The 27843-nt window shown below is 38.1% G+C and overlaps 1 protein-coding gene across 1 annotated transcript; it reads right to left on the bottom strand.

The window, feature by feature from the left end:
• LOC140241035 (N-lysine methyltransferase SMYD2-like) lies at positions 1 to 27843 on the bottom strand. The gene is made up of 12 exons (XM_072320805.1): positions 27611 to 27843; positions 26070 to 26133; positions 25707 to 25817; positions 24018 to 24087; positions 15996 to 16197; positions 15012 to 15114; positions 11479 to 11589; positions 7512 to 7578; positions 6524 to 6676; positions 5407 to 5581; positions 3258 to 3366; positions 1 to 254 (listed from the first exon to the last, which is right to left on the bottom strand). Exons 1-12 carry the CDS (start codon positions 27817 to 27819, stop codon positions 171 to 173), a joined length of 1458 nt encoding a protein of 485 aa, XP_072176906.1. The 5' UTR covers positions 27820 to 27843; the 3' UTR covers positions 1 to 170.

The raw sequence follows: 27843 nt of genomic DNA, 5'->3' as shown, positions 1-27843 counted from the left end.
ACTAACAAAAGGTCACTGCTTCAAGGTGTGATGAAGAGATCTGAGTAGGAAGTGTTGTGGGTACTCTTTGGTGGAAGAAGGTAACAATTACCACATCGGAGAATACAAGTTCTGTGTGACCCTGAGCAGGCAATGCAGGAAGCTCAGTGCATTGTGGGTAGAGGCACAGGTTAGGAAGACGGCTGAGAGAGCGCCCTCGCATGTTGGGTCACGGGGTGACTTTCTCCATATGCTTTCTCAAGAAGGGGAATCGTCTAAATGGGTACAAACAAAAAAAAATTGACAAGGATTAGCAATTAAACTGTTGGCATTTATACTCACCTGGCATAAATAACATATTTCATTTGTTTTACGAATATCAATCACCATTCATCACACAGGACCCTTTTCATAAGGATAGGTATTATAATTGTTGGTTATACAGTGCACTCTCGTTAAAACGAACACGATTATAATGAAATTCCGGTTACAAGAAGTAAAAATTCGGGCCTCCACATTATCCGCTCTTTGTATTTTTATTATTCATTTGTGCGGTTATAACAAAATTTCGATATAACAAAAGAACACGGCCGCTCCCGATGACATCGTAACATACGGGAGTGTAAGTGTAATAATTTCAGATACTACAGCAACACATTTAATACTGATGACTGATTGGTTGTTGTATAGCTGCTGTGACAGCAATGACATTCATTGCTACTTGCAGTAATTACAGACCTCTTTAAAGAGTGGACCATTTGTGTCTCTGTAGAATAATTGCTAGAAAGGCTTGCATAAACAACATCTCAAATGAACTGACTTGGCATCTACGTTTTGCAGTAAAGAATTAAACCCAAGTGAACAAAGTGAAAACATGATGAAGTTCACAAAACTATAGAACTTCTTCCATCTCTACAACAATAGTTTGAACAGAATATTCATTCATACTGGTATGTAGCATTTACATCAAAATTTAACTAGACATGCCAACAGATTTGAAAGCAAATACAGTACTTTAGGAATACAGTCAAACCTGCCTTACCGGCCACCTGTCTATAGTGACCACCTGTCTATAGCGGCCACTGAAAAATCCCCCCCCCCCCCCCCCAAGGGAAAAGCCCTGTTAAAGACCCTGTGTATAGGGACCACCTGTCTAATGTGGCCAGCGGCCACAAATTCTGTTTCCCACGGTAGATTTTAACCTGTCTATAGCGGCCAAAAACCCACTGAAGCCATAGCCGAGCCGATAATTCAGCGTGTTTTTCTGCTTTGTAGCCATGCCGGCAACGTTCAGTGGTCACCACCGCTGCATTTAATCCCTCATTCAGTCATAATAATGCACTCGTGTTAAGCTTTCTTCACGACGATACACATACTACTGTGCAACAATTTCATATACACCGGCATGGTTAAATGCACGAAACACACGATGTGTGCATACGTACACACATACATGTACATGTAAGGATACAACGATGATACATGTACATGTAAGCAATGCACTCAAAGTTGGATTACCTGTCCATAGTGGCCAACTGTCTATAACGGCCACTTTTTCCGTCTCGCTTGGGTGGCCGCTATAGACAGGTTTGACTGTACTATGATCTTATTCAACTCTCCAGCATCTCTCAACCTGGCTAACCATTTACAGGAAACCAAAACCCAAAGAGAAATGTGGATTTGAGTGAAAACAGTAACGTTAGTAGAACACATCAGTGAAAGTTTGAGGAAGATTGGACAATCGATGCAAAAGTTACGAATTTCTAAAGTTTTTGTATTGGAATCGCTGGATGAAGAGACTACTTAAGTTTAATGACATCATGTGTGGACAACGATTGTAAAGAAAATATAAAGAAAATACATGATTTTACTTTTGTAGCATAATGAAAGAGCACTTGACTAACTGCTTACTGAAAGCAGGGGGAATAATTACTACCCCTATTAAACATATATGTCAGTATCAAGTTGATGGAATGTGTAATTTTCATGAAAAATGAATTTTTGTGGAATTCCCTTCATATTTTCTTTATATTGTCTGCTATTTCAGAATCTGCTCTTAATTAAAAATCCATGTCTGGCAGCTTTTTGGTGGTTTTGTGATGCACACATATGTAGTCCTTGGCAGGACTGCTGTTTGGAAAAAGAATACCGTAGACCTCTTTTTAGGGTCTTCTTTTGCTGAACAATAGGGAGCTTTAGATTTGCTGCACGGACGTTTGAGACGACACTTGAGCTGGATGTTCTCCTCTCTCCCTGCGTCGTGCTGAAAAGTGGCTTCAGATTACGCAGAGACGCAACATATAAAAAATAAAATGGCGCCCCCATATGATCGGTACATGAAGTAGCTCTCTATGTCTTGAACTGAGCGGACGTAAAAATAGCCCAGAACGCGTAGTGAAAAGTCAGGCGCGCGAGCTATAAATAGATCGACTTTGATATGGGATTCTGCGTATGCTCAGACCAGGTTTTTTTTCCCTCTGAACATCCCCAATGAGAAAAGTTAAAGCTCCCAAATAGCCCTTTCAAGGACTTCATACACATGGTGTTACCACAAACCTTTCTTTCTTAAAGGTAGGGGATACCTTTTACAGACCTCCCAAAATGCAGCAAAACATTAAATATGAACCTCAGGGGACTTGCTTAGGCCACTGCTTAGAAATTTGAAAGTCAACAGTTATCTAAAATTTGAATGATGCACAAAACTCAACTACTCAGTAGTTTTGTGTGTCAGCCACACTTAAGCCTTTTTGTTGCATTCTTCTGTATTTGTGATCTATAAACACAAATCTAAAAGTACAAGAGCTGATGTAATAACATATAGAGTGTGTGGCAAGAATGTATATAGAAATGTTTGTAAGTGTTGATGAACTTTCTTCACAAAATATACATGATGGACACACATGCAGTACATGGGTCTGCAAAGGTAGCCTAGTAATGTAATGGAATTTACGGTGAGCCCCGAAAACAATTCAATTCAAAATCTAACGGTCAAAAAAATGTACTAAATGTTACCTTCCACTTTCAATACTTTTGGGAGTTTCTAAAATGATACTCTCTTCAACATACCACTGTATTTATACAACTCTTCATTTAAGGCGTGCAAATGGGATTCCCTACCTTTAATAGATAAGGCAATGTTGACATTTGCTAGCAACAGCAGAACATCTAATACAGATTAAGTGTGACAATGTCTTGAAATGAACAAACAATTTTCAATACGGTGAAATATCATCATTAATGTTTGAGGACAATTTACTGCTTAAGCATTGTTTACTCACCTGATTGAGTAGCCTCTGTGCCAGGCTATCATTGCCGAGATTTATGTGTACGATGCTCAGTTTCAAGAGGAAGAATGCCAGGTAAGGGTCCTCTGGGCTGAGATGGAGTCTACATGTCAAAATATCAATGGGAAAACAATTAGCGACTGTACATACATTGTAGGTTTTGAAAGGCACTCACACAGGAGGGAGATTGTCTGTTTGTAGGTTTTATGGGATATATTTTACCCTCTATGTAAACCATTCTCATGTTGCCATGGTTGAGACAGCATGCCCTCTTTAAATTTGGCATCCTCAAGAAGGCACACATCTTCAGAAGGACTTATATTTCTACACCAAACCATGCTTTTCGTCATAGTATCATAATTAAAGTGAAAACATAGTTCTGCTAAGGGTTTGAGAACCTGTCTTGTACCATTTCATATTTGCTTGCAATAAATCGTAAGGGTCTACCAAGAAACTTACCTGGCTGATGAGTTGTTTTGGAGTATTTTGTGATCAAATGTGTAGAATAATAAAAGTCGATATACCGACTTTTATTTCAAAAGAATCCAGGAACTAGGGAACAACTCAGCCCTATTTCAGACAATTTACACGCAGTTCGTGATTGCCATATTCTATACATAGGCGCACATTCATTTTGTACGCGCACCAAAGAGGTTCTGTGATGCACACATTGTAACAACTCGGCCCAAAACTGCGACCAGCCAAAAAGCGAAGCGCTCCCTTAGTACAACACAGTACAATCCAGAGGGACAACTGGTCTTGCCGTCAAAGCAAGGCCGAAGTTGTCCCCGAGTCCGCGTAAGTTCTGAGATTGCGACTCCGGCGAACCTTTTTGGTTTATATTTTGCATTTTTGTGATAACTCAACAAATATCTTGTTATTACAGCATTATTCCACAAATTTCTTATGCATACGTGTACATTTTTAAGCAAAATTTGACAGTTCTGCAGGTGTACAAGAACTATATTTTTTCCTTTAACCTTTACACAATACATACCATCGCAAACACTTGTCAGAGGGCATGAAGCTATCATATATTTTAGTTTGTAAGAATAACTCTCCTTTCTTCTTTCGTAGCAGAAATCCTGAATGAGCTAAAGTTCCTGATAACTTCCTCTCTATGACAGCATGCTGCTTCAAAATTGTCTCATTGCCAAAGGAAGTTCCCTACTTGACCTTACAATAACAATTACTTCCTTATGTCATAAACATATGTATGATTATTCACTCATTGTAACTAATCCACCCAGCCATGTCTGAATGAAATTTCATATTTACCTCACACACACGAGCCAACATTTTGGTATTCAGTCATGTGGGCATAAACATAAATATGATTATTGCCTCACTGTAACTAATCCACCCAGTCATGTCTGAATGAAATTTCATATTTAATCCACACACAGGAGCCAACATTTTGGTATTCAATAATGTCAATAATTCTGGGTCTTAGTATGACAAAACATGGGATTCTTCAACTCTGACCCAAAATTCACAGAACAGACATTTTTTCAATCAAGGTCTAAGAATTGAAGGAAGATGTTCTCAGCTTTAAAATGATACGTACTTTGTCCAAATCAGATGTCAATAACTCACAGATGGAATAGATAAAAAGTTTAAGCTCTCAGAAATTTACTTTGCAGAAAAAAGGGCTTTGAAAGTTAGCGCCTTGAAGATTAGTCCCAAGTATACTCGAGCGGGTGCCTATGGGAAATACATGTTATAGCAACATCAGTTCATCCTAAACAGGTTAAGTTTCTATTGCTGTGCAATGACCAAATCTCTATTGTGCCAAGGACAAAGAAAAGGTTTTATAGACTATCTAGGCTTATTCACACACCCCCACAGTCAAGATACTTTCATTGCGATTTGAATCGCAATGCAAAAAATATATATTTTTTTTTAATGCATGTAGACATAATTTCTGTGACTTAAAAGTATGATTTAAACCACAATCCGCTCACCACTAAAAGTGTGACGTTTCCGAAATAGTCATGGTTATTTGCTGTGCAAAGTGTGTATAAACAGTGTGCAAAATTGTACCAGTTTTTGCTAATCAGAGTGCACAAAAAAAAAAAGTGATTTGAATCACGCTTTTTCAGTGTGTGTGAATGGGCCCTATGGTGACCATTATAAAGTTTACCTTAGTCCTTCCAAGATCCCTTGACTGGCTTCGAGAGCCTCCCCCCACCACGCAAGGCGGGAGAATGTCTGCATGGCCTCTAGGGCTAGTCGCAGGCAGGCGTGGTGGGTGGGGTGGAGTAGGGATGACTGCTGGCGCTGGCACTGCCGGAGGATGACTGCCAGGCGGCTATCATGTGATCATGGGGTCAAGGGTCACATAGTCTTGGAATGAGAATTGTTGTTTGTTTGAAGTTTAAAGCAAATTAACATCTTTAAAAGGCATTTGCTCAGTCGAGCACTATGTTGTTGGTCGGTAATGGGTTAAACACTCTCGTAATGTTCCTGAAATCAAGACTGAATTTTCTTCACATCTAGATCAATTTAACAGCCAAAGCTTTGACATATAAAAATAATGTTTGAATGTATCCAAATATCTGCAAGATGTAAAAAAAAAAACAAATAAACAAAACAAAAATTACTCACTTTGCTTTGCCAAATCACAACCTAACAAAGGGCTGATAAGAAAGAAAATTTCTCTTTATCTCATGAAACACTAAAGATGAGTAGTAAACAATGAAATCAAACAGTTATAATCCCAAACCACAGAGGCATGGTTCTGAAAAAAATCTAGAAATCAATAGGTTAACCAATCAAACTTACAGTGCCAATACAAAATATTTCAGCTTACTTATGAAGTAGAGCTAATATTTTTTTGTCTGGTGGCCTGAATACTGAAATCTCTTAATCTGTAACTTTGGTGGCCTGAAAAAGAAATGTAATGACCCAAAATACATCAACATGAAACAATTCATTTTGAATTTAACTGCCTGATTGGGCCATCAAAAGATAGACTTTTTGGAATTTTGGTGGCCCCCATTAATTCTTAGTGGCCCCAAGCCACCGGACAACTGCTATTAATGTCAAGCCCTGTGTAAAGTGAAACTATATGCACACAGTCCTTCCTTTGTTTGCCCCGTTTGTGGTTTTGTCAACTCAAGAATGATTAGGTATTCATAGTCATGTCGTCAAAAATGCATCAAATGAATCAAAACAAGAACAATGAATATTTCCTAAAGTGATCGCAGGTCTCCTTTTTGGCAACTTGTCAATTCATTTAGTTTGCTTGCAAAGGATATTCTGATACGAATTGAGCTCTGCCACCTCCTGCTGGGACTTTCGGACTTCCTGCAGAATCTCCTCTGTGAATGCCTCCATCCCCTCCACAGCAGTGGAATGTTCCAGGGATGAGATGATTGAATGGCAGGTATGACACATTTGGAAGCATCCATCTGTCACAGAGGGATGCACAAAATCATTTTTCACTTCAGGGTGGAGGAGCAGAACAATTTGGCTTGATGCCAATGCTGTCATTATCAATGGTATCAAAATAACAATTTATATATTCCCCCTTTCTTTCAGAAAACAATACATACCTCAACAAGTTTTTTTCTATACTGGCTTTTGGACAATCCATTCTTCATTTTTTTATTCCACTTCCTCTTTTTGCAAGCAATATCTTTATTGCAGATACACAGTCAAGGAATCTACTCTGCTATGATAAACAGAGATAGGGGAGGGGGGCAAATTCTAACAGAACCATATTTTTTGCTCAATACCAGAGAGGTTAATGAAGGGAGCAAGATTGTTAAAATAAACAATTCGATATACACATGTACTGTCAAATTTTGAGCAGCATATACACCAGCTAACCAATCTTGCTAATGATACACTTTAATTCATTGCTCTGCATGATATGACAGAAATACACCTAAAACATTATCTGTCCTATAAAATGAAATTGAACTCTTTATTTAGACAAAGCAAAATAAACATTTACATGATGAATAATAACCTGACAATTATGAATCTGTCTTAGACTGTAACAGGGAATTGATGTGTTATACTCTAGGGAATAAATGATCATGAATACATGTCTTGTATGCAAAAATGTCATTCTGCATTGACCATGTGGCCATGAAGTTCTCACTGCTTTTCTCTACATGGTTTTACTGCAGTGAAATGCATGCTCACATTCGTGATTGAAGGAAACAACATTTGCTTGTGAGGTGGCTACTAAAACACTTGGTTTATTCAACCTAAAAGGCACCTGACTATGCATCTTACCTTGCACGGGAAGAACAGGGTCGGGACATGTTCTACTGGGACACTTGACACACAGCATGAGGTTATCCTGATGGAGACAAGGAGGTGAATAGACAAACATAATATTCTAGAAAATGATTGAACGATATATGGTGATAGACGGATAAATAGATAGGTACATCAAGGATAGATATGTTTGTTGATGAGTATATAGACAGATATGTGTAGTCTGAGGCTAACCAACCTGATGGAGAGAAGGAGATGAATAGACAAACATCTAGAAAATGATTGAACAACATACAATGATAGATGGATAGATGAATACATTGTAGGTACATCCGAGGTAGATATGTTTGTTGATGAGTAGATAGACAGATATGTGAAGTCTGAGGCTAAACTGAAGGAGAAAAGGAGATAAATATGACATAAGAACATAATTGAAAGATACAATAATAGGTAGATAGATGCAATGGAGATAGCGTAACTAGATAAACTCAGTAGGAGGCTTTAGTAATAGAAAGGAGATTACACACATGTATAGTGGAATATGATTTAGAGATACAGTGATACATGGGTAGACAGGTAGATAGATAGATAGATGGATAGTCATAAATTGATTAATATATAAACAGATAGATACACTTTGTAGGTACATTGTAGATGGATCAATGAACAGCAAGATAGGTAGATCAATCATGAATTACTAAAGAGATGGATTATTAGACACATAGATATAAAGATAGATAGATAGATAGATATGAAGATATAGAAATCAATTAATATTTGTCAATTGGGGATAAAGAGTAATACATGCATAGCTAGATGGAGATGAAGTGGATGAGAGAAAAGAGAGAGAGAGAAAGAGAGAACACAAGTAGAAAGGAAGGGAGAGAGAGATATGTATAGAGAGCTAGATAGAGAGAGAAGGGCAAAAAGAGACGTAGATTCAGAAAGGAGAAGGAAGGAGACAGAAAGCTACTTTTAACTAGAGAAGCACCCCGAGAGTGCAGACCTCCGCCAAGCAGCTAATTTCCACCGATGATCTTGTTCTTTCACAGGGAGCAGTGATTTCCACCCATACGTATATTGATACATGCTGAAAATCGCCCGGTTTCCAAATATAGAAACCTTTTGTTACATCATAAACCCTCAGCTGCACGGCGCGCCTCGCCCTAGCAGAAACTAGAGCACGCACTTTAGTGCGCGTATCAAAACCTTAAAAAATGTGAAGCTTGAACTCCCAAGTACATTGATCCTAGCTGTCAAAATATTGAAAATCCTTCATAGAATGCACAAACATTTTTGAATCACTATCAACATTTAATCATTTGTTACTTGTGTCATTCTCAACCTTTCCTGTAAGTTTCATCCAAATCCGTTGACTACTTTTTTGAGTTATTTTACACACGGACAAACAAACAAACAAACAAACAAACCAATGGTAACGAAAACATAAGCTCCTCCCTTGGCATAGGTAACAATAGAATGCTGGACAGAAAGAGAGTTAGGGACAGAAACAGAGACAAGGGGGAGAGAGATATATTATTATATTAATAGATCTAGAAATGGAAGAAAAAAGAGACAGGTAGATGGATGGAGGGAAAAAGAGAAAGAAATAGAGCAATAGAGAGTAACACACAGAAACAAACGCACTCTCAACTCTGTTACAAAGAGGAAGTCCCATGAAGGGGATAGCAAATCACACAGTGAGTTTGTGACTTTCCTTTTACAAGAAATAGTCTTACCACACCAGAGTAGCCTCTTCTAGTGTGAGCTCTGATCTTTCTGAGGGTCTTGCTTTCATTATTAACTCTGTACTAGCTGACATGAATGCATGCACATCCCGGGCACTCGGGGTGAAACGGTTTGTCTACACGTTGGTATGGATGTACATGTGTGTGCTAAGCAGGATTTGAACCCAGATCTCCAGTTAAAAATGTACTGAGCTTTATTAATAACCACTATAATACAGCTCTCCCATTTAAAGACATATTACAGTCATGCTTTCAAGCACTTGGGACATGGTTATTCTTGTCTGCGGCTACAAGGCTTTCAATTGCCATGATTAATTCATGAACTGAATCATCGCGTGAGTGTGACTAGAGGGAAACCCTCTCAGTGTGACTACAGGGGAACCCTCAAAATTGAAATGAGACAGCCAAAACATGGCTGCGTCTTGTCATCAGTGGAAAAACAGGGGGAAGAAAATGTAGCGCTCATGATTCAAACTAGCTCAGCAAATTAATCATCATAACCAGACCACAATTCCCATACTCCTATTCTAGAGATGAAACAAGCTTTACAACGATGAAGACGCTATTTGATAAGTACAAGATAGAAATGAAAACAGGATGAAAACTGGAAAAGCACTCAGAGGGTATAGACCTGTGCTGAGCAGCTCATTTCCACTCATATACACATATGTTGAAAATGCTCCTATTTCCCAGTGATAAAGAATCCCTAGTGTCTTTACCTTAGCATCCTGCTGCACCTCGACTGTGCAATCAGTGCGGTTATGCACACCTCAAATACGCGCAGCTTGAATTCCCTCATTTGTTGGCCAAATTAGCCAAAGATAAAGAATCTCTCTCTCAAAAAAAAAAAATGTGAATCCAGACGATGATCCAGATGACTACCAAAATTTAATCATCAGTCTGTTCTTTGTGTCATTCAACTGTTCCTGTGAATTTCATCCATATCCGTTCACAACCTTTTTATCATTATTTTCATCATTGTTATTATAATTATCATTACTGCGTGTGTATATATATTTTGATATGTGTGATTATTTTCATTTTGTTGCCTCCTCCTAGTACACCTTTCAGGGCTCTCTGTTTGCTCAGCCCCCCCCCCCCCCCCCCCTCCTTGCCCTTGCTGTTGCTTTTTTACTCTTTCCCTTTCTTTATCGCTCTGGTGTTCCTTATCTTCTTTGATGTTGCCTCCCTATTCATCCTTTTCCTTCAATGGTTGCCCCCATGATCCTCATGATCATTACTGACCCTCCTCTGCCTTTTGTCTGTCCGCCCCCCCCCCCTGCCTTGTCTGTCCACCCTCCTGCTCTAATCCCCCTCCCTTTACCTGTTGGGCTCCTTGCCCATGACCTGCCTCCCATTGCTTTCCCTGCTTGTTTGTTATTTTGCCTCTGACGAAGATTCTCCTAAGATCGAAAGCTGAGGCCCCTTTTGACTCCACAACTTTTTGAGTAATATTCCGCAAACAGAGAAACACAGAGAAACACACGAACAAACAAACCAATGCTGGCAAAAACATAACCTCCTTGGTGGAGGTAATATTATTACAAATTAAAGGATTTAGAGATTAACCCATTGAGGACGAGTCCCGAGTATACTCGGGTAAGTGTCAATCAGAAATGTGTGTTGTAGCAAAGTCAGCCTGTCCTCAGTGGGTTAAACATAGAAAACTAGAGAAGCACTCTGAGAGCGCAGACCTCCACCAAGCATGCAGCTCATTTCCATCACTGATCTTGTTCTTCCATAGAGATACAGTGTATCTGATTTCCACCCGTAAGTACTTATATCAAGTAGCATGCTGAAGTGTTTATAGTGTGCTGAAAGTCGCCCGATTTCCCAATGTAGAAGCCTTTGATACGTCATAAACCCTTGGCTGCACGGCGCGCCTTGCCCTAGCAGAAACTAGAGCACGTACTTTAGTGCGCGCATGCAAACCTCAAATCCGTGCAGCCTGAATTCCAAGTTCATTGACCCTACCTGCCAAAATATCAGAAATCCTTCATAAATTCCCCCAAAATTCTTGGATCACTACCAAAAGTTAATCGTTTGTTATTTGTGTCATTCTCAACCTTTCCTGCAAGTTTCATCCCAATCCGTTAACTACTTTTTGAGTTATTTTGCACACGGACAAACTAACTAACTATCCACTTACTAACTAACGAACAAACACACAAACCAACGGTAACAAAAACATAACCTCCTCCCTTGGCGGAGGTAATGAGAATGACTCGACATACCCTGGTGGTGTCCAGACATCTTTGACACTGACAGACAAATCCATACACAGATCTCAGCTTCTCCTGTCTGAGTCTCGTCGGCAGCAAAGTGCTCACGTAACTGATGCTACACTGTAGGGAGTTGTGAAAGATAATTTGATGGAGAATCAGTGAAGTTATAAACTTTAGTCAATCTCTTTTTCATTTCAAACAAAATTTTCTTTCCAAATAAAACAAATTCTTTCAGATACAACGATTTCAACTACTGTAAAAGTCAGTATTTTCGCGTGAGTAATTTCACGCGTTCGGCTGGGTTAGATGAATTATGTGTGTTTTTAATTCCGTGAAATCAGGTCGCTAACTACTGGAACAGTATGGCATGCAAAAATATTTGCGTGCTTTAATTTTCACGCTACCTTCTTGGTTGCGCGAAATGCACGAACATTTCAACACAGTGAAAATTTCCACTTTTACTGTAATCAATGTATTACAAAATACACAAATATACATTTTGAAAGCGGAGTAGAATATGAGCAAGTGCATAACCTCAATGAAACTATTTTGTTAAAAATCACTGTATTATTTTATTTTTTTAAAAGGGCCCGCATAAAAGAGAAAAGTTTATAGGGATTTGGGCCATTCAAAAAATCATACTTACAAAGGAAAAAAAAAAGGAGAATAATGGGGGCACACAGAAACACACACACACACATAAATGTACACACATAGAGGCACACAAAACAATTGGAAAAACCAAGACTAAAAGGTAGAAAGGGCAAAACGGTTAGTGACATCGGGAAAAGGCGGTTCGAGAGAGAGGGAAGGACTATTGAAGAGGAAGCAGATGTCTGCAGCATATTCAGAGCAAGCACCAGACACTATCCAAATTTTGTAAATGGTAGTGTTGTGAGCAAAGATAGTAGAGATAATAAGATATGAAGGCGCGCGATAAAGATGGACACAAAATGGCTACCCTACATGACGATACAAAAGAGAGCTAAGTACAAACTCAGCACACCTAGGAACATCACTCATTTCCAAAGATAATGGTGTTTTTATTATCTTAAAAAGATTTAAAAATTATAGTCGTAGCTTTTTTTCAATTAAGGGGATTATTTTGAAGAACAAGATTTTAGAGTAATAAGAATTATTTCGTGGAGGTAAAAATTTGGCAACAACATGATCTCACAATCAAAGACGCTTGATAAACAACAACATCTTCAAAGACAGCGCGTCTCAGGCAAAGACACACATCACCTCAGACGCGCTGTCCCCGAAGCCGCTGCTGTTGTTTATCAAGTGTCAAGACAGCGCGTCTCAGGTGACGTGCGTAATACGCTTGAAGACCGCGCGCTGTCCATTTGTTTTGTACAGGATTAGCGCGCACTTTCGTGTCTTATTAGTTAAGCGTCTTTGGTTGTGAGGTACTCTGTAATTAACTGCCACTTATCCAATTTGCATGTATACACAATCAGGAAAAAAAAATATACTAGTCTGCTCACTGGATTTCACTCTAGTCACTACAATCTAATGCAAAATATGTATCATTGATTATATGCTTATCTAGCTACACAAATGCTTCATGTGCACTATCTCCACTCTCACTGCTGGAATCCTTTCTGAGCCACCCATTCAGCAGGTGCCTGGCCAATTTAACAACATCCTGTTTGGTCTCACACTCCCTCATTGCTGAAGACTCTGACCGATCACATTCGGCCCTTTTATGGCTTGTGGTTTCAATCTTGTGATTACGAGTGAAACCTTGACACATGGTTGAGAAAAAAAAAATCACCAAAAATCTTAAAGCACTTTGTATCGAGTAGAAAAAAACAACAACATTATATCAATATCAGCTATTACAAATCTTTGAAAAGTCTGCCAGCTAATACTGTAGCTTCGATCAATTTTGTCTACTCATACTACTCACTGTTAAGACCTAGCTGTGATATGGTGGAAAGATGATAATTCTGGAAGGGGAGGGAGTGAATGAATTTGGCCATCAATTACATATCATATAAACAACAGGACAAACTGGTTGCCAGCAACACCAGAATTTATGTGCAAGGTTTGAAGAAAGCTCAGTCAAACAAAGCTTTTTATGCTTATGTAAAAAAAAAAAAAAAAATGATTTTCCTATTTCAACATTTCACCAACCCTTTAATTGCTAGTACATAAAGTTGTAAGTTGTCAAGTTACAGATATTTCATTAAAAATTGGTGCATTTAAACAGGCAACTCAAATTGAACAATGCCATAGTCATAATGACATAAAAGGAATCAAGTGGATGGATACATAATTTCTGTTCACCGATGGTCAGCAAATCTGTGATGATAAGCAAAGACAGCAAAATGGCATATGTTGTGATTGAGAACAAAGAACAGCAGGGAGCAAGTGACATAACAAACACATACAGTGGACTCTCGTTATACTGTAAAACGAGGAATGTTCGCGTGCATTTTAATTTTGCGAATTTCGCGAGCGGCAACGTTCGTGAAAGTTCTTGCCTACACAATATGCATTGGATGACAGTGGCAAGTCGCGAAAATTTCATGCTGCGAGAAAGGCTATCGCCTCCAATTCGCGAAATGTTGCACCCTGAATTTTATTTCGTTACAACCAGAATTTCGTTATAACCATGTTCATTTCATATAAAGGGAGTGCACTGTACAAACTTCAATATTTGCATAATATTCACGCATACACACGTATACAGACTAACAAATTGTGCAGTTCAGAATTGTCTCATTCTGAAAATGATTGTTACGCACCCTCCAATGGATACAATTCCATACGGAAAGCTGAAGAAAGCAAAAATAGTTAATGATCACTAATAATAGTTTAATAATCACCGGTATAGATAAAAAAACAACAACATTAACACTCTCTTGATAAACTATTGAGTTATCAGGTAGAGTGGAGAAAAGATACAAATGGAAATAGAGAGGGAGTATTCTCCAATGAGAACTACTGTATACGCCATATATTTCGCAAGTCTAAAATTTTGTGAAAATTTTGTGAAAATTTTGCAAGTGGTTAAATTCGCGATTGTGAAGTCCTATACTGGAACGGAGAAGTGTACACGCATACGTTACATTCACATCAGGATCAGAGTCAATATTTTTGCATGTCTTTAATTTCGCAAATAGCACCTGACTCACAAAATTCGCGAAAATAAAAACCTTGCGAAATATTCGGCGTATACAGCATTTCCAGAGAGAATTAATACAGCATGAGAATTCTCTGAATAAAAGGAAAAATTAAGAAAGTAAGGGAAGACAGAGAAAAGGATACTATTACTTTAAAGAAGTTGAGATCAGAAGTGAAATGAAAGTTTCAGTGAGAGTGCCAGAAAGTCACTAATAACCATTTTGATCATTGCACACCAAAGATTCAATGCTAGACAGCTGTAAGTCACTGCTAGAGAAGGAAACATTGGACCCTTTTCGTGCCAGGGAGTGGGGACAGTGTGTACAATGGTATGGAACTTTCTGTGCTGGTTGATGCTCAAAGCAAAGAAAGAGTTAAGCAGCTACTAAATAAAAACAAAACCTCACCTCTTCTCCCGCCTCGATCCTCCGGATGGCTCTCACGCTAAGTCTCCTGCCGTCAAACACAAAGGTGCAGTTTGGTTCGCAGCTGTGGTTGAGAAGAGAGGCCCTGCAAAAGGAATGCACAAAAGAATCAATGTCTTGACTATAGTTCTGAAAAGATTACAATTAAAAAATGTTTCAAAGCATACCATACAGGTTCCTCAAGTCAGATGAAAAGTTTTACAGACCCTTCAAAGTGTAACAGCATCATAAAGGACGTGGTTGAAGACCACTCATTACCTTTCGGCATTTATGGCGCAAAACTCAACAGACAGAGGGATGATTCTAGCCATGACAAACTAGTTTTGCACAGGACACATTTAAACTGATGTAACAGTCAAACCTGTCTATAGTGGCAGCAAAAAAATGACTGACTTTAGACAGGTGGCCACTATAGACAGGGTCTTTAAACATGGCATTTCTGAGGGGGAGGGGATTTTTTATTTTTTATTTATTTATTTTTTTTTTTGAGTTGCTGTATACAGCAGGTGACCATTATACACAGCGGACCGGTAGGGAAGGTTTGACTGTATCTTAAAGGTCCTGTTTACCTTTGGGAGCAGTGATTTAAAAATGTTCAAGATATCACTTTTGGTGCATATATGTAAGTCAGTTGTATCACAAAACATCCTACCATACAAAAATTTTACAATAAAGCCTAAAATATAAGGAGATACATTCTATCACTATTTTTCTCATTAAACCATAACCGTAGATGGTTTAATCTGGAAACATTTGTATAACTATTGTTCACATTTTGTGTACTTAACAATACGTAACATCGATTATACTGGTTCAAATTTTTACAGTGGATGTTTCTATCCCTAACTCACATTTTAGAACTATTTTGAAGCAGTAATGCTGGGTTTTTGTTTCATCTGCAAATGGTAAATTATACCTTAATGTTTTATTATGAATAAAACTTAATAAAAATCTGTGCAAGCTCACCTGATGTAGATGGCTTCTCCAATAACCGTCCTCTTCATCTCATCGTACATGGAGAAGTCATTGGCCACCAGTTTCTGGTAGACGTCCAAGATTCGCCCGTCTCCAATGGGGAAGAGTCTGGAGCGGAACTTGCCCCTCCAGCCCTTCTCGTACTGGTGGAAAAGGCGTTGGATGTACTCCTGGGCCCGGGTCGAGAGCTGACCTGGAAGCACGTCAATCAAAACATTAAGAGATAGCAACTCAATTTACAGGAATGAGAAACCCTCCACATCTCAAAATAATATCTTCAAATATGGATTTGGACGGTTTCGATTGCAGTTTCCTTGACTACAGCAACGACACAGTTTGTGATTTCAGTTTCTAACCCTAACCCTAACCCTAACCCTAGCATTTGACATCCATTACACTTTGGCTGGTGCTACAAGAGTAGTAAAGAGCATGGAAGCAGGAAGCTCCTCTTCTACACTGTGTAAAAGAGGTAGATAAGTGCCATCTTCTGGAAGAGTTTCTGTTTCATCAAGGTAAGCACTATTCGGGCACCCGTCCCGCTTCATCATGAATATTCATCAGGCAGTAAGATACTGTACTAGTAAATGGCAGAACGCTGGATACGTGCCATAGAATGTAAAAACATTTTTGCCGGGAAATATAAAAATCTCGAAAAATTGCATCAACGGGGAATGTTAAAACGTCTCGCCGGGAGACGGAAAAATGTTCGGTTTTGTCGGGAAATGTAAAAACGCTGCCGGGAAATGTAAAAATCATGTATTTCCACGGTATTATGGATACATGTAGATGATGAATATTCATGATGAAGCGGGACGGGTGCCCAAATAGTGCTTACCTTTCATCAAGATGTAATGTGAACGAGGCTTCTGTCATGTGAGCTTTCAGTTGTAGTATTATTTCAGTTGATTCCGTTCTGCTATTAAAATAATGACAAAATGGCCTGGAACATATACTAACAAGTAGAGTAACTGCGTCAGTAAGCGGCCGTACAGCCATTCGCGGCAGGTACAACATACACGGTAATATACCGCTAAACACTGCATTGCACTGTTATATGCACACTTCACATATACTAACACACTAGCAATCAACAAAAACCAACCGATAAAATGGGCACGATCTCTGACGAAAGTGTAATTTTCTCACCTAAATGACAACATATTGCATCCAAAATGAAATTTTCGGTACTTCTTAACATAACAATTAAGAAACAATGGTCCAAGAAACTTGATTTTTTGTCGTTTTCTCGATGTTCATGGATTTTGAAAACATATCCTCACGTAAAATAGAACTTTCGCGAGCCAATGTGGGCCGCCATTTTTTTCGGAAAGTGGATGTTACCATCGAAAAAAATTGAGAAAAACACGAGAAAGACATCAACAACACCGCCAGAATTGCGATCTTGTTTGCGGCCAATGCATGTGCGCCCGCTATTTTCACGTGCTTTCGCAATGGGAATTGGCGCTTACGCAATGTTCGCGAGACATGTGAAGGCGTTCAGCTGAAGATCGCGGAGCACGCGCGTATTGCATAGGGATTGTACATCGTGCCGCAAGCAGAAATACTACGTCGCATATCGCCCTTATCGGCGAAAATTGTGCCGGGTTTTGCCCTGGTAAATCATGAAAACTGCGTTGGTCAGTGGTAAATGTCTTTTATGAAAACAATTGCGTTAATGAATAATCTTGTCTATGATATATGAAATGGTTGAAAATAATTTGCCTGATTTGTTTACAAGTTGGAAAAACCCTTAACAATGCTTAAACTGCCGCAAACGGGATATTTTACTGTAATATCACTGAAGGTGATTAATACCCCCGCCCCTAGTGTTGCTTTATAGTATGTGATATCATGAGGGCAATGACGTTAATACCAAGTTTGTGCACGTTTGTCAAATTGGAAACAGAATGATTTTAGTTTATTGTACAATTACAGAGTTGACACTGAGTTCCACAAGGTTTGGGTAAAAAGTGTGGTTACCATGGCAATGCATTGTCTGATACAAACACAAGGGACATTTTGCATAACTACAATGTACACTCAAAGACCATCATACACACCAAATTTGACTGTCATAGCTTGAATGGTTTATTTTGATACAAAAGTGAGTGGTTACCATGGCAACACATTTTTCTTATATTAACACATTGGTGTCTTGCATAACTGCACTTCTAGATCATGATACATACTAAATTTGACTTTAATTGCTTGAATGATGTGGAAGTTATTCAATCCACTGTAAGGTTTTGGTAAAATTATGGTTACCATGGCAACGCTTTGTCCGACAAACACAAAAATGATGTGTTCCACATCTATGCCTCAAGGCCATAATGCCTACCAAATTTGATTTCAATTGCTTCAAAACTGTGGAAATTGTTCACTCAAGATTTGGAAGAAAACATGCGGTTACCATGGCAACGCTTTGTCAAGTACAAACACAACGAGTGTCTTGCATAACTACACCTACAGATCATCATAGATACCAATTTTGAAATTGACTGCTTAAATACTATGGAAGTTATTCAATCCACAAGGTTTTGGTAAAATTATGGTTACCACGGCAACGCTTTGTCCGACACAAAAATTATGGCACATCTATGCCTCAAGGCCATAATGCCTACCAAATTTGATTTCAATTTCTTAAAAACTGTGGAAGTTGTTCACTCCACAAGATTTCGAAGAAAACATGCGGTTACCATGGCAATGCTTTGTCAAGTACAAACACAAAGAGTGTCTTGCATAAATACACACCTATAGATCATCATAGATACCTATTTTGAAATTGAGTGCTTAAATGCTATGGAAGTTATTCAATCCACAAGGTTTTGGTAAAATTATGGTTACCATGGCAACGCATTGTAGACAAACACAAAAAAAACATGTCTTGCACATCTATACCTCAATATCATCATTTACCCTAAGTTTCATTTAAATTGCTTCAAAACTGTAGGAGTTCACGACGCAAGATTTTGCAACAGACCGACCGACCTACCGCCCGCCCGCCCGACCAACATCACGGTGATTCCTATATACCCCCTTCACACTACGTGTGGCGGGGGTATAATAAGATAATGTTATTACATGTAACCTCTTTTAAACAGTGCAGAAGATAGATGAAATCCTGAAACACAAAACAAATTCAAACTTGCCTTAATAGCTGCCACCTGTCTATACAGCGGCCACTGAAAAATCCCTGCAAGAGAAAAGCCCTGTAAACTTAAGACCCTGTGTATAGCAGCCACCTGTCTAACACGGTCAGCAGCCACAAATTTTGTTTCCCCACGGTAGATTTTAACCTGTCTATAGCGGCCACACACCCGATAGAGTTGTAGCTGAGCTGATAATTCAGCATATTTTTCTGCATTGTAGCCATGCCAGTCATTCCTGGGCAATGTTCAGTGATCACCACAGCTGCCTTCATCACTCATTCAGTCATTAAATGCACTAGCGTTAAGCTTTCTTTACGACTACGGTCATGCTCCAGTGCAACTATTTCATAAACACAGGCATTGTGCAATGCATGTTTTGAAACACATATATGTGCATATGTACACACACACATGTACATATAGGTAAGTACTTTTAAATGTATGCAACGATGATACAAATGTAGGTCCTACATGTAGGCAAAGCACACAAAGTTGGATAACATGTACATAGCGGCCACCTATCTAGAATGGCCACTTTTTTGTCTCCCTTGGGTGGCTGCTTTAAACAGGTTTGACTGTACGAAACACACATACTATGCACACACACACAAGCCACAAACATGTCAAGCAACACATTGACAGTACCGGTAAGCAAACTTTCAACAACTTTGGAAGCTCATATTACAAAAGCTTCGTACACATTACATCTTGAAACATAAACTCTTCCAGTAGCTGGCAGCTCAAGAGGGAATTCTTGCTTCCATGCTCTTTACTACTTTTATATCTATCATAATGATCCCTAGACAGAATCATCACATGAGATATTGAGTTTGTATGTGCTTTATATTACTAACAGCTATTACCGTTGGATTGATTAATTGATTGACTATACCCTTAGAGGCGCATAGTCCCGGTGGGTGAGAGGGCGCTGTTGATGATACTGCCAATCACCATTAGCAATGATACGAAGATTGCCAAAGTTGAGCTGTCATCAAGAGTAAAGCACATAGGTGTTGCTAGGTAACATTGCCTTCGTTGTCTTCTCTGCGCATCAAGCAGTCCGTAGTGATGCCAGGAAGCGTGCTTATGTGCTTCTTATATGACATCACAAAAGAAGTTTGCTATTAAAGCTGTCATCCCCCTCAGCCGAATCATGAGCTGAACTGTGATCGGACCACTGACTACAGTGGATCGGACTTCTTCGGACTCAGGGAAATTGGGTCACAGCATAAGCGCTAAAGAGGAGTCGATAGCATAGGTCTCTATAGGAAACTTGTGCCGTGTGCCCGTGTTCGCATTCGACTAAACCACCTGGACCATGTGCCTTTAGCTGACTGACTGATAAACTGACTGATTGACTGATTAACTGGTTGATTAATTGACTGACTGACTGACTGAATAAATGACTTACTGATTAACTGATTGACTGATTGATGGATGGATGGACTAAATGATTGACTGTTTCACGGATTGACTGATTGACTAATTGATTGATCGATTGGATGACTGATTGATCAACTAACTGAGTGATTGACTGATTGTCTCATGATTGATTACAGACTGATTGACAGATTGAGTGCCAAACTAACAGATCTGTAACTGACCTTCTACAGTACCTGACAAACTTTCTGATTGACTGACTGACTGGCTGGCTGGCTAACTGACCAACTGACTAATGAAACAAACTTACTGACCAACTTACTGAGTGAGTGAACCCAAACACATAATTATGTTCAAAATGACAATGAAAACACACCATGAGGCACATAAAATTAAAGTAACAGCCATGTCAAAAGCTTCACAAGGAAAATTAAACTGGTTGTCCTTTGGGGCCATTCAGTACTATACATGTACATGTAAATATCTTTACGTAAATAAGAACATTTAAATACAATGTGGAAGCTGATACAGTAAATCCAACAAGCAACATTCGATGCAATAATGAAAACTCACTAAAAAGCACCTAAAACGGACGAGCAATTACATTGAGAAAACCTCTGATTTCAGATAGTTCACAGCCCCTCTAAAGTAACAAGGAATTAATGCAAAGTAGTATCACTTTTCTCATTTTGTGAGTCATGTGACAAAAGCTTTATACCCTAATTATACGCAAACAAACCAACCATCCCATGGATAAATGCAACATAAAAAATTAATGCGAAATCTCAACCTATTCACATATCCATCCCCCACCCACATTCACACATAATAAACACACACAGTCATACATGACCAAGCATCACAAAACCAACAAAAAGTCACACTTTAGTGATTTTAAGTGAGGACTAAAATTAGGTGAAATAGGTTAACCTAGTCAATCTTCAGTTTTTCATATTTTCTGACAAAGTGATTCTTCTTTCACATAATCTTAAAGTTTGAGATCATGTAAAACAAATAGTAATTTGTGTTTGCTTTGGGTTTTTCTTTTTTGCAGTTTTATCTAAGTAGAACACTCTTTTTTGACAAAATAATAATAATAATAATAATAATAATAATATAATGCATTTATAAGGCGCTTAATACCGATGTTTCTGAGCGCACAGTTTACCGGAAAATTAATATCTATACCAGAATAATACAAAAATACCAAAATACAACTACAATAGTGTGATTAGGTATACTTTAGAGGCCCCATTTTATTTCTTTCAACTCTAATAACTTTTGAACAGATGATGCTATTGCACTCAAAGTTTGCATCAGTCATGAAAAGAATGTGCTTAATTAGTGTGTATCTGATTAGTGTGTATCTGATTATCACTTTACTGTGGGTGCTACAAAGTTTTACTTCCTGTTTTGTCCCATTCATTGCACAGAGCACAGCTTGGTGAGATTAAGCACATGGATAGACCCTGAACATCAAAGCCTCTTTTCTCAGTAAACACTTTTCCAGAAAGTGTGCTCTCTTTCATTCTTTGGATTTTACTTTCACTTTTTTAAAGATTTTTAGATCTTTAGATCTTCCACTTTGTATTAAATTATGCATTAAAGGTCCTGTTTACCTTGGGGAGCAGTGATTTAAAAGATGTTCAAGATATCACTTTTGATGCATGTGGAGGTCAGTTGTACACAAAATATCCTATACCATATATCGTTTTTGGAATAAAGCCTAAAATGTAAGGATATATCAATTTTCTTATTAAACCATAACTGTAGACGGTTTAGTCTGGAAACATTTTATTATAACTATTGTTCACATTTTGTTTATTTAACAATACTTAGCATTGATTATACTGGTTCTAATATTTACATTGGTTGTTTCTATCCCTAATTCACATTTTAGAACTATTTTGAAGCACTAATGCTGGGTTTTTGTTTCATTTGCAAATGGTAAATTATGCCTTTAATTTAGAGCTCTATCTGCTTTTTCAGAACCTGCCCTTAACTCAAAATCCATGTGTGGCAACGTCTTGATGGTTTTGGGAGGCAGGGTCACATATATTTTACACACACAAAATTGAAGGACCCATATTCAATGTAGAAACAAAATATAATGTTACTCTTCTCTTCTCTTAGAAACCAGTATGCATACTTCTCTTGAACCAGTTATGATGTATACACAGAGGCCCGAATTCACGAAGGTGGTACAAATGAAACCATGGTTTAAACCATGGACAAAAACCATGGAATGCCAAGTGTTGCATGCGATATTTCGCTACGAAATCAGTCATTTCGTCGATGAAATGATTATTTTGTAAAGAAATGACAACATTTTGTAACTAAATGAACATTTCGTCCACGAAATGATAATTTCGTTAACGAAACAGTCATTTTGTCGACGAAATGACCAATTTCGTAACGAAATATTCTGTTTGACACTTGGCTCTCCATGGTTTTGTCCATAGTTTAGACCATGGTTTTGTTTGTACCACCTTTGTGAATTCGGGCTAGAATGTACATATTGCATGTTTGCTGAGGTCATTAACTATCTGTGTGTACCTTTGGACTTCATGACGTACATTTGAAACCAAGTGAAAAGCTTTTCAGACTCTGATGAGGAATATATTTACAACTTTTTTTTTTTGACAAATAAAAGATGGTATTAAACCTATCTACAGAAAGACTTAAGTGGCATGGAGCATATGATTAATTGCACTTGCCAAGTTTCAGTTCTGGTTAAATGTAATCCCACTGCCATGAACAGTTATAGTCTAATGGCACTAGTTTAATAAAAAGGCAATTCATGCCAGGTAGACTTGTATTTCATCCACGTACATCTGTGAAGATGTTCACGATTACCTAAAGAATTGTACAGTCCATTCATGTGATGGATGTCATAACTGATCTGTATTTGATCTGTTCCCCACTTTGGAAGACTTACAGTGCAATGTACAATAATGTATCATGTCTTGTAAAATGAATAATATTACTTGACACAAACAGAATGGTAAAATCTGAAACTTCTATCATTCTGGTTACTGTGAAACAAAAAACAAACAAAAAAAAGCTTTTGTCTACATGGTGCATTGAACGTCAGTACAATGTTGTACAGTACATCATCATGTTCGGCAATTCACAAAATTTTCACACCAAAAGAAAAGAAAAGGGTTGTCTGCTCCAATTTGCAAAGTTTCATGCAGTGAATTATCTGGTTTTACAGTATGTGTCTTTACTCTAAGTCAACCTTGTCTAAATCGAATCTATTTGGGCGGAAGAAATAGCTTCGACTTTAATAGAGAAAATTCAACTTAAGGGGGATCAAAATCAATAGGATATATCAAAAGAGGACTTGAAAAGACCTCCAACTTTGATGATTATTTGACTTATGCGAGGTTAACTTTAGCAGAGCAAGGTTGACTGTATCTGTTAATGGCAGCTTGATCATGGAGTGGTATTAGACTCTGTAGCCAGGAGAGCAGGGACTTACGTGAGCAGAGATCTCTGAGAGATGAAGGGAAGCCAGAGGTAGAGCTGGGGCTTTTCTTGTCATCTTGCTCCTATGTTTATCAAATGAAGAAAATAAAGCATCAACAAAAATCCCGACCATCCCAAAATTCTTGTCTGTTTCTGAAATACCGTAAAGGTGTAGGAGTGAGTAATTGAGTAAGTGATTATGAAGTTTTCAAATTCAGCTGAGTAAAATGAATTTTGTGTGTTTGAAATTTGCTGTAATAAATATATATATATATATATATATATATATATATATTATTACACACGAAAGGAAAATATTTCTGTGCTTTCATTTTCATGCTACTTTCATGTTGCATGAAATGCATGAAAATTTCTACTTTTACAGAACTTGAAATACCACACCAGAAGAAGAAACAGCATTTTGACACTTGGAGGCAGAGACATAACTTGATTGTTACACTATATCATTTAAGAAAAACTACGGAAACATAAAACTCTATAAAAGATAACCTTTTTACATGTATGCAAGCACTTAATGATGATAGAAGTGCATGAAAAGCCAGTCAGTTACAATACAAGCAATTTTAGACACGTCTCAACAATTTTTGGCCATGGCGAATTTTAGTAAGTCATTCAAATGGTGTCAAAGGAAAGTTTCATGATAACCTTAAAGTATCAAGCACCTGTTTTAACATGATAACATTTATTTTTTGCATTGCTGGACATAAATCTTGGCTGCCTCAGGTTGACAATATAGAATAACCTTACAATGAACCAGCTGACTGTTGTCTGTCTGGTGACATCTCACTGGAATGTTCTCATGTGGAGATAAAGTATTACTGTTGAAACCAACCTCCACTTTTGGATAGCAAAATCCCAAATGCTATGTTAGATGACATGCTAGAAAACAAGCAAATAAAGCACACACAGGAGTTTGCAACAGTATGAATGGGGAGATATTTACAGCATACAAAATGTAGCTGTCCTTCCTTTTACTGTGTGTGTGAAAAATAATCAGATAGTACTGTAAAAACCAATAATTTTTGAGTGCAAGAAACTTTCATGAATTTCATGAGAAGTCCAGATTTGTGAAAGTTGTTGTCTACACAATGCATTAAATGCTGGTACAATATTGTATACCAAACAAGTACTCCTACTAGTAGACATATTAGAATACACAAGTCGTGTTCATTCATTGTTTTTGTTTGTTCATTGTTTGTTTTAACTAAAATATGCTTTAAAAGGTATGCTAGTGGTAGTATTGCTGACCGGAAAGCAGTAGGTGACAGGTTCGAGTCCCAGTGGTTCCTTTTTTCTGGCATGTTTGTTAATTTGCAGATCAGCAGTTGCGATCTGAACAAATTTAATTAGTAGAGGGAGACAAATTGAAGAAACTCACACCTAAAGTATATGCTTGTTTAGTAGTGAGCATTCATTTTTGTTGTGTGTTTAATATTGACCAGCAGTTTTGTATGTGTCCAACAAATTCACTGCATTGCTAGGTTTCTAGTACTGGTACTTAAGAATAAATATGGGACACTCATAACTTTTTTCATGGTTGGCACAGTTTTGTGAAATTTTCATGCTGCCATAAAGGCTGTCAGCCCAAGTTCACAAAAGTTTCATGCTGCAAATATTTCTGGTTTTACAGTACAGGTAGTGGAAGGATTGAAGATAACAGATTCTACATGTGACCTCTGACCTTGGTCTGGATGATAATCTTTGCCACCAGCCTGAGGGTGACTTCAGCATGATCCATGCTCTGAGCTCTCAGCAGCTTACATTCATAGTAATGATCCGCACTACCAGATACCTGCAAAGATGACATTGTGTTGCTATTTTTAAACAGATCATGTTTTCTGTCTTTACTGTTTTCTCTTAATAATCCCAATCCATCTTCATAAGAACCTACCGATTACATTCATAAATATTTAAACATAGATATCAAATCATAGTAGGTTAACTCCACTTTCATGCATCAATTTCAGACAGATTGGGGAGACGTGTACTCTGTACGGAAGTCAAGGAAGACTACAATCTGTCGGAAAACAAGATCTGTACAAACCTGGCAAGTCTTGCTGCAGTAGAATGTTTGCTTACAAGTCCTGCATGCCCTCAGCCCTTCCTCTCTGAAAAGCAACAAAACATGCTAATTTTTACATGTATGTCTCACACAGTTATAACATAGCAATCACCCCAAACTATAATATGGTCAAATCACGCATACAAATTAGAAAGTCCTATTCTGTATATATGGTTTCATAAACCTGGGGGGAGGGGGGAATGCATACAAAAATATACATTTAAGCTGTTAAAACAAACATTTCTGCTGTCAATTTGGATTAGGGTAGGGCTTTGATGATAGACAGAGTTTCAGACTTGTATCATACATTTGTAACTCACCTGTACAAAATTTGTGGCATATGATTATAACAAACAATTCACTGACCAACAACCATTGAACCAACCAACAACCAACTAATCAAGTTGTTTGTTTGTTTGTTTGTTTGTTTGCTTGTTTTTAAACCAGCTGGGCTTGGCTCTATGCTATACTGACCTACAAGTATACAAATGTATATATATATATATATATATTCTTTTTTATCTTTATTGATCAGTAAAATTGAAAGCAAAATGACAACAACTTGTTGGAAATCACTGTTGGGGCATCTGTTTCTAATTTAGTTTGAGTCATTCTGTTAATTCTATGAGTAATTTTAGAATAAGATACAGTTCGTGTCCTATCATAATTGAATTACAAAAATATATTTTATTACCAGGTAAGTACACACGGTACTTCACTTCTTTATACGTGATTACAGTGTGAGTACAGTACATCTATAAGATAAATGCTGACAACACTCCACAGAACACTCATAATTCTTACTCGGTTACCTACTGCCAATCACATTCGATCACTTGTTTGTCTTTCACACAATCCATATGTGTACATTACAGTCAAAGACTAAGCCACTATGTCAACAACATAGCATTTTAATAGTATGCATGCTCATATTAAAGTAGGTGTTTTCTTCTGGTATTTCTGGTTTTCACAAAAAGGGGATGTAGATTGATAGCAACAACACCTGGTTATACTGCCACCTGCATTAATGGCAGTAATGCACTCTCCTCCTCCTCCTCCTCCTCCTCCTCCTCCTCTTCTCCTCCTCCTCCTCCTCTTCCTCTTTTTTTTTTTCTTCTTCTTCTTCTCCTCCTCTTCTTCCCCTTCCTCTTCTTCTTCTTCTCCTCCTCTTCTTCCTCTTCCTCTTCTTCTTCTTCTTCCTGTCCTTCCTTAGACTAACTTTAAGCCTTAAGTGTTAGGACCTTAGAATAGAATGTTAGATCTAGTGAGTAGTGTAGTGATCTTCTTCCTGGTGATAATTCATGCTTTCTCAAAGGGAAAAATATACCCTGATTTCCGTGCAGACACACTTGACAAACATGTAAAACCTATCTGAACGTGCGAAGTAATTCAGAGAATGAATAGTTATTATGGGGAAAATACGCTGGGGTGTTCTGTACTTCTCACGGACACTGTGTGATAGGCTGGTTAGAACAAGGTAATTCTACACTAACACGAAAAGACATACATGGGGCTAAACTTACCTAATTCTGTCACTCGTGAACGCACGTAAACAATGTCCACATCGCAGTTTAAGTTGCTCTTCGTTTAAAATGAAAGCGTAGGGATATTCCTCTAATACAACCGTCCCAGCATGGATAAGTGTTTTTGCCCGGAGACCCCTGCCTTTCTTGGAATCAACTGTGAAAGCTTCCACAAGGAGTTGTTCATCGGAGTCAACCTCTGCTGCCATTGTTTACTGACGACCAACTGAGCT

Source organism: Diadema setosum, chromosome 17, assembly GCF_964275005.1.
Source record: "Diadema setosum chromosome 17, eeDiaSeto1, whole genome shotgun sequence".
Taxonomy (NCBI): Eukaryota; Metazoa; Echinodermata; class Echinoidea; order Diadematoida; family Diadematidae; genus Diadema; species Diadema setosum.
The sequence above is the reverse complement of the archived record's forward strand: the minus strand, read 5'-3'. Positions and strand labels throughout refer to the sequence as shown.